We start from the raw sequence: 8,579 nt of genomic DNA, 5'->3' as shown, positions 1-8,579 counted from the left end.
TCAGGAAGCAACAGTTAGAACTGGACATGGAACAACAGACTGGTTCCAAATAGGAAAAGGAGTATGTCAAGGCGGTATATTGTCACGCTGCTTATTTTGACATACCTTCCATAAGAAATATGAAAAATACGCTTGTTTTTCAATTAAATGGCAAACTGAAAAATTTCAACTATTATCTATTAATGTTTACCCAATCAGTAACTTACAAAACATTATGTAATACAGCTTTTCTACAGGTGTTCCTCTTACATTTAAAATATTTTCAAGGAGGGAAAACAAAACAATTAGAACCAAGAAATGAGCAGAACTACATTTTTAGTGCCAACATTTATATGCTACTTTACAATGTAGAATAAAGAGAAAGGGAGATCTGAGAACAGAACAGATACTAAATTTTTCCAAAACACTAGGCACCCTTGTGCTCTTGTTATTTAATTAAGAACTAAAAGGACCACATTACACAATGCAATGATATTTAACAATGACGTCATTGACAGAAAGCCACTGGAATAAATAAATAGGAACTGAAAAAGTCTCAAGACTGTCTTCTCAGTCTTTCCAAATCAATCAAGGCACCTAGATTTTAAAGGAGATCTTTTCTACTTACACTGAACTCATTTAAATTACACTTATAAAATCACACTAAAGAAAGCAAATGATGCTGAAACATTTGATATTATAGTCAATAGAAATATATTATTTTAAAATAGAAAATTATCTTGTATGACCCTTTGCACTAGAATGATAATTCTGGACACATTTAAACCAACTAAACCTACTTAACATTTATGTTCAAATGAACTAGTCTAAAATACAACTCTGTTAACAAAATAGGTCTCAGCAATCTGACCCCAAGTTTAGTGACACTGTTGGCAAACCAACTCTGGTATCGCATTCAACTTAACTTCTAAGAGGAGACATTTTCCTGACCCCAATAAAACTAAGCAGATGTGAAATTTTTATTTTTAGTGTCTGAAATTTGCTTCATGAGTGAATTATAGCTACCAAGGAAATATGTTTTATTCTCTTGCCAAAGCCCAGTCCCGAACTCTTTATTAGGCAGAACTCCCACGAAGTCATCCAAACTAAGTCTTTCAAAACTGGCCCCTCCTCAACCTTGGGGAAGAGTTTTCTGAACTTAGCCAGGGCTGAGAAAAAAGTCTGAAGCTTGAAGCTTAAAAAAAAAAAAAAAACAGAACCGAGATCAGAGCGTATAACTACCAAATGAGAGAAAAGAGTGTTGATAAAAGAATAAAGGGGACAGGGTGTTAATTTTTAAAAAAAGGAAAAGCTGCTCACTTAAAAAATAACAAAAACTAAGAGCCAATAGATCATTCCACATTACTTGGGTGGTCCCTTCCTCACTATCACCCACCAGTGGCAGAACTGTGAAAAACAGGAATACAGAGATGGGTGGCTGATTTGGGGTCTAAGTTTGTGCCTTTGCCTGTATATTCAAGCAAACAAATAAACATAATAAAAGTCAACAAGAGAACTTAGAAAAGTTTTAAAAGATGACTTTTAAAAATAACAAATGTGGAAATTCCCTCGCCATCCAGTGGCTGGGACTCTTCAATTTCACTGCTAGAGGTGGGAGGTGGGGTATAAGGGTTCAATCCCTATTTAGGGAACTAGGATCCTACAAGAAGCCATGCAGTAGGGCCAAAAAAAGACTAAATCTATTAAGTGACATAGAAGCTGCAGTCTTCCACAACCATTTAAAAATAATGTCTCCCTTTGCAGAATGCTATCTACTTACCTATCTTACAACATGAGTTCACATTAATCGCTCTTTCCACTACATCATACTGCCAAGAGGCTGAATTTTTCTAATAAAATAACTATATACCAGAAAAAGGGGTAAAATGAGAGACTTTGTAGCAGCCAGGCAACAGCTAAGAGCACTAAGCTTCCAGGAAATGACTGCATTATCTTTTATTAAGGCTAAAGTCAGATCAATTGAAGGGGAAAAAATGTTGCACAACTATGACTAACCAGAAAGGAGGAAATACATATCTTCAAAACCACTATTAACAAAGCAATCTCAACTCTCACAAAATGGCCTTTCAGAGCTTCATTCTCTTCTTAGTGAATGTCAAGCTGCTACTATCTTATAGAAAGGCATGCGTTTTCTAGAGTCTCTCTGAAGACCATCAATAACAGCTAGGAAGGTAGCCCTATCCTATGACCAAGTAAATGGCAGACTTCCCCAGACCATGATGTAGCAATGAAAGTGTCTCATAACTGTTCCTTAGAACTCAAGTTATCAACCATTTACACATTGCAAGGATCCAAATTAATACTATCTACAACAATCTCAATAACTTAAGAGCAAAGAGAAAACAAACACACAAACGTAGATTACCCAGAAAGTGTCTAATTTTCCAAGCTGTTAGGTTCAGTTTTTATTAAACTTTTCCTATTTCTACTCACATAATTTTTAGTCTATAAACACTTGCCAGCTCTCTAGCCTTAAATTTCAGACTAACAAAAGATATGTTTTCCAAAAGGTTTTTAACAATTTAAAGCATGTCCCAAGTTAAAACATGACATCTCTTGTCCCAAGTTAAAATTAATAGGTAATGAATGCGCCAGACCAGAACCAACAGCAAGTAGTCTCATAACATACGTGCTTCCCAGTATCTCGAAGTCCTTATCGGGAAAATAAGGCAGGAGTATGAGATGATTCCTAAGGTCTCTTTCAGCTCTAACCTTCTATTTTAAGATCTCCAATTCACTAACAAAATTTCTGTCTCTTAAGGCTCAAAGTGTAGTAATTTTAAACATCCAAGACTGTAAGAAAGCAGTGAACTTGAGCAGACCTCCCCACCACAGATTTTCCTAAGCTGCAGGAGGCAGGAAATATGGTTGCCTATTTGTTACCCTCTCTTACATAAGAACCAATCTAAACAGAATGAGAACTCTATAATAAAACTAAACAATTAACAAATCCACAGATATACCAACAGAAGTAGTTCAGTGGTATTAAACTACTTCTCATCATAATTTCTATATATCATGCCAGAATATAAAGATGCATGTATCCTAATGTGCTTCATTAAAGACTAGTTCTATCACCATGAAATTTAAAATGATAAACTCTAAATAAATTCTCACCGTTTTAAATAGAGGTTCTAAATTTCAAATTAACCAATACTAGTAAAATACAGTTCAAAATAAATGACTGAATAGTAGTGTCAACTGATTCAACATACATTCCAATATATACACCTCCTTCCTTGACAATTCTCTTTCCCCCTCAAAGTTCTTACTTCTAATTCCTCTTAATTCCATCTCCCCACTCCACTCTGTGCCCCACTTCTGTTCTCTTCCACCTTTCAACCATACACTAGTTTCAAAGCAGTCTAGAAAGTGGCTCTCTAATCTAGAAAGTATTAGAATCACTACCTAGGAGGCTTAAGAAACAAAACAAAAGAAAATCACCTAGGAAGCTTATTAAAAATACACATTAATACTTTCAAGCTAAGTAGGAGTTGAAAAAATTAAACCTCAAAGGGTAGGCTCTTCTGGTTAACTAAAAGATTAACCAGGGAACTTAGTTTGTTGAAGTCCTTTGGAATCCATCAGTTTTCCCCTGCTTATAGTTTGTGAGAAATATCTGATGATTTAATAACTGCCCTACAGATAAGTTTATAATCCATTCCTATCAGCAGAGAAGAACCCTCAAGCCAAATAAAGCCCTCAAGGTAAGAATATTTTATATTTTTAAAAGGTTGCAGAAACAAAAAAGTACATATAACTGAGAACTTATGTGGCCCACAAGGCCTAAAATATTTACTATCTGTCCCTTTAAAGAAAAAGTTTACCCACTCTTGTACTGTAGTACCAGGCACTGAAAGTACAGAGACCCCAAGAGCACTGCCCAGAAATGCTCCTTTCTGGACAGATTAACTGAAGAGGAAAAAGTTCTTATTAAGTCAGCTCCAAATGACTTAGAATCATTGCTATTTATCTAAATGACTTGCCCTCAGAAGTACTGCCCTCAAAAGATCCTACTCCCTCTTCTTTAGACTCAATGGTTTCAGCTGAGATGCTAAGTAGCTCTAGAGATAAATGCAAAAGATTTCAAGTCTTACCTGAGGCATTTGCTATCGCCAAGGGCAGGCTTGGAAGCTGGTGCACCTGGATTCCTGAAGCACCCAATGCACTGAGGTTAATGGTCTGGAGACCAGGCATGGAAGAGAGCTGAGCAGCATTCACAGTGACTGTGCCGGCAGGGATGGAGGCAGCTGAGGCAATAGGTGTAAGGGTGGTACTGCTGCTGCTGGTCTGCCCCAAAGAAACACCCTGCATTGGGGCCAAGGTGATTGTCTGGGCTTGTGGGTTCTGAACTTGGAGGTTCTGCAGCTGAAGAGTCTGCCAGCTGACCTGTCCATTGGGCCCCACTGTTGGTGTCCGGATGATGATGGGGCCAGAGTTTGGAACAGCCTGAAGCTGAAGGTTCTGGAGGGTTTCCTGGGAGATAGCTTGAGTTGTAAAGGTCTGCCCTGACAATGGGGCGGCTTGGAGGGCCTGAAGAGCCTGTCCCCCTTGAACCAGCTGAGGCTGGATGAGAATTTGTTGTTGCTGTGTCTGCTGGTTTTGCTCTCCCTCTTTTTGTTGACTTGCTTGCAGTGAACCTCCAGATGTCTGGTTCTGCTGGATGTTCAGAGTATCAGAACCCTGCAGCCCGCTGACCCTCTGGGGTGTCTGGCTCTGAGAGCTGGTCCCTGCTGATCCGCTGGTGGTGAAGTTCATAATTCCCATGTTGCTGGTGGTAGTAGTTGTTGAGTAGCTATTGGCATTGGTGAAAAAGGAGCTGGAACTGGCTTGTGAAGATACCAAACTGGCAGAACTGATGGCAGTCCCTGAGGTGACAGGCTGTGAGCCACTCTCCTGGGACCCAGAGCTGCTGATCGTGACTGCCTGAGAGCTAGGAGTCAAGGTAGCTGCAGAAACGCTGTTGACAGGCAGCAAGGTAATATTCCCATTCAGGGCCACTGGTACGTTGGTCACATACTGAGTCTGTCCTGAGAGTACATTATTAGCCAGGCCTTGAAGGGGGACAGCCTGCTGGAGTAGGTTTGGCATAGCAGCAATGATGTTGCCTCCACTTCCTCGATTTGTGATGATCTGTTGGTTTGCACCTGGTATGATCTGTATCTGACCTGAACCATCCTGCTGCACTTGGGCCCCAGTGGCAGCAAACTGCAGCTGTTGCCCATCAACGGTCTGGAACTGTGGGATTACTTGATACTGAATATTAGGCATCACTCCAGGTAGTCCTGTCAGGACTTGCTGGTTCTGAAGGTTGGAAGTAGCAGCCACAACATACTGCCCACCGGAGACCGCGCGATTCTTGGAAGACTCACTGCCATTGTTGCCGTTGGTACTGCTGCCACTCTGTTCCTTCGAGGTAGGGGTAGCCCCAGAGGAGGAAGAGATGATCTGCCAGCCATTGGCACCCTGGGAAAGTTGTGTGGCTGTGAGGTCAAGCTCACCTGTGCCCCCTGACTGGCTTGGGCCCTGGGAGTTGTTGCTGTTTTCATTGGGTGACTCAATTCTGCTGCAAGTTGCTGCCAGCAGAGCCAAAGGGGATGGCTGGGATTCCTGGCCAGAAATAAGGGAGAGGAAAGGAGTTACTTTAGTGATACCCATTTGCCAGACCAGGGGGCAGTGTAACAGTGCAAAAGGGGGAAAAAAAGAAAAACCCAACCAAACAAAAAGCTGGATCTATCTATACTGTTGAAACTCTCATTTAGGGGGATCTCCAAGTCACTTGTCTCTCTGTGCTTACTTCCCTATCTATAAAATGGTTTAGCCCTTCCCCAAAATTTTTTCTGTAAAAAGACAGTCATCTACAGTCATCTAAGGATATTTACAGCCTCTCAGCACCTTCCCCATTCTGTCAGGATCATCACTTACCTGCCCTCCTCCTCCGCTGCTGCTGCTACTGCCTGCGCTGCTGCTTCGAGCCTGAGAAAAGGCACCACTACCATTTCCATTGCCCCCGTTATTGCCACCAACTCCTTTTTCAATCTTCACCACTGCTGTCATTTCATCCATGGAGTGATCTTGGTCTAGAAATAAATTTTAAATAACTTAAAATTGGAGAAAGCAAACTTAAAAAGTGAGAAAGGGTAAAAGAGGCTGTGATGAAACAAATGACTAACAGGAAGGTGAAAGGCGCCAGTATTAAAAAAAGGATTCGGGGAGAAGGAACAGTTGCAGACCAGTAGGATGTGATCTAGGCTCAGTGTTGCCAAAACTGGACCTCAATTCTCCCTTGCACAAAATTAAACTCAGAAAACACTGAAAAGGTGCTTTTGGTACAGGAAATACGAGGGTCGGCGGGCATGTTGAAAAAGTAACCTGGGGGGAAAAAAGGATAGATAAGGCATAAAACATGTGGGTGGGTGGAAAGTTTGCTAAAAACTAGGGTCAAAGGAAATGGAGAAAGAGAAAAACTCAAGTGTAAAAAGTAACAAGAGGAAAGGAGGAGAAAGGGGAAAAGAACAGATAAAAAGTTTGGGTGGGGAAACATTTATAAATACTAATAAGGGGCTAAAGAGGTCCAGGGGTTAGAAATCAAGCGATTCGGGGCGGCTAGAGGGCGGGCCCTAGAGGGAAAGGGCGGTTTCGGGGTGTGGGGCGTGGAAAGGGCGGGACGGTAGGGGGGAGGGGTAATTTACGGGGGGAGGGGTAATCTACGGCAGGGGGGAAGGGAGGAGGGCCTTGGGGCCGGCGGCGACCAGAGGGCGGACCAGGGAGGCGGTTGGCCCGGGCGGGGCCTGCTCTGCTCGGGCCGCCCCCGCGGCTCCAGCCCCCGGCAGGAGGAGCCTCAGGCGGGCAGCCGAGTAGTGGGGGGTAAGGCCCGTCCCCCGTGGCCGGGGCGGGCAGGGGGCGGGCGAGGCCACGCTGCCCCCTCCCCCGGGGCGGGTGGCCCATCCCCCTCCTCCTCCGCGGAGGCCCCGCCACTGCCCCTTCTCCCTCCCTTCCCTCCGCCCCGGGCGGGACCAAGGCCGCCGCCGCCGCCTCCCGCCCGCCCCCCCTCACGGCGGGGACCGCCCGGTCGGCCCTCGCGCGCGCCCCCTCACTCCCCTCCCACCCCTAAGCTTGGAGTGGACTCATCCTTACCGCTCATGGTAGCAGCTGAGGGACGAGCTCAAGGGGGTCCTGTCCGGGGGGGTTGGGGGGGGCCAGGAAAAACGCGGACGCTGACGAGGCAAGCGAACCCGGACCGGACAGGGAGGGGGGGGTAAGGAGGAGGGAGCAGCGCGCCACAAGCCCGGCCTAGGCCCCGCCTCTTTACTGCTGCCCCGCCCAATGAGGGAGGGAGAAAGGAGGGACTTGCAGAAGAAAGACAGGCAGATTGCCCAATGCCAAGGCTCGCTTGCTCTCTAAGGCGGGTAAGACAAAGTTGCGTGCGTGGTGTCCGCCCCAAAAGATCGGCCTCTCAGTTTTAGAGGCCAATGAAAGAGGCAGGAAGTGAAGGTGGGCAGGAACTAAAGATGATGGGCTTGGGGAAGAAGCCAGTCAACTGCCAGGCGCGCTGCGTGAGTAGGAGGGATTGGAAGAGCTTTCATTGGAATGACAGAACAACAACCAACCAGAAGCTTGGACGTGCCTGGGCAAAGTCCTAGTGGGAGGAGGTAAGAAGTAGACAGGAATGGGATAGGATGAAGCAGATCAAAACCAATCAGAAATCAGGCGGGCCGCCAGGAAAGTTATGATTGGATTAACACTGAAAAGAGACGCGATAGGACGCAAATTGACGTGTATAAAAGCCAATTCAACGCCGCGTGAGCTCTGAGGGCAAGAACCTGGAGTGGGCAGAGGAGAATTGGCCTCTGCCTCAGTCGTTCGGTCCAATGAGGTGGCGCGGGGGAAAGTCAGCTACCGCCTCCACTTGGCCGATGGGCGTTACCAGAACCGGGAGGAACAGGGTTGTGCCAAGAGGAGTCCGTCGCCATTTTGGCCCTCCTCGGGGGACGTCTTTACAGTGATTAGGTAGCAACGCTTCAGCTGAACCGTGCAGCTCAACAAGTGTCAGGCCGAGCCTCTCGGCGCAAAGTTTTGCTTTGACACCAAGGCTCCTTTGAGTCTTAATTTAACCGTTCTTAAAAGTACTTCTCGAGTCTCACCCCTTTAGGGGTGGGCGGAGAGGCAGGCGGATGCCTCTGAATGTGGTGTAAGCCCTGTGGGTACAGGCGCAAGAGCTCTGGTGAGAGTTCTCACACAGCTGAGGTGACCGATTTGCGAGGTCTTTGTGAGACTCCAGCAAACGCCATTTTATTAAATTCTCCCAATTTGTCTGGTGCTGGCTACTTAAGGCGGGTTAACTTTTCAAGAGCTTGCGTTTGGAGCTAAACTATGTTGGAGAACCTCCCATAATAATCAAGGTCCTATAAGCCACTTTCTGCTGCCGCTGCCCCCTTAATTGTAAATACGCTGTAAGCAAAGCAAAGTAGCAAAATAAAGTTCTTGCTTTTTGCAAGTGCATAAAAGGATTTTTCCTGAATTTCTGGCCTCCCATTCTGCCTTTCCTTTATCCTAGTTTTTGTGGCGGCAGCCTGGGT

At 45.2% G+C, this 8,579-nt stretch overlaps 1 protein-coding gene across 2 annotated transcripts in view; it reads right to left on the bottom strand.

Moving 5' to 3' along the window:
- The window catches only part of SP1 (Sp1 transcription factor), a 38,300-nt gene extending 30,992 nt beyond the window's left edge, over positions 1-7,308 (bottom strand). The window contains exons 1-3 of one of the 2 annotated variants that reach the window (XM_040234274.1): positions 7,138-7,308; positions 5,926-6,080; positions 4,098-5,610 (exon numbers count right to left, since the gene is read on the bottom strand). In XM_040234274.1, the coding sequence (XP_040090208.1) occupies positions 4,098-5,610; positions 5,926-6,080; positions 7,138-7,144 (1,675 nt within the window). In that variant the 5' untranslated portion in view covers positions 7,145-7,308. Of the gene's footprint in view, positions 1-4,097; positions 5,611-5,925; positions 6,081-6,173; positions 6,645-7,137 lie in introns of those variants that run through there. The other variant, XM_040234275.1, reaches the window with a different exon arrangement.
- Positions 7,309-8,579: the final 1,271 nt, after the last annotated feature.

This window comes from Oryx dammah, unplaced genomic scaffold, assembly GCF_014754425.2.
Source record: "Oryx dammah isolate SB20612 unplaced genomic scaffold, SCBI_Odam_1.1 HiC_scaffold_29, whole genome shotgun sequence".
In the NCBI taxonomy this organism is placed as follows: Eukaryota; Metazoa; Chordata; class Mammalia; order Artiodactyla; family Bovidae; genus Oryx; species Oryx dammah.
Note: the sequence above shows the minus strand (reverse complement) of the source record. Positions and strands in the feature narration are given on the sequence as shown.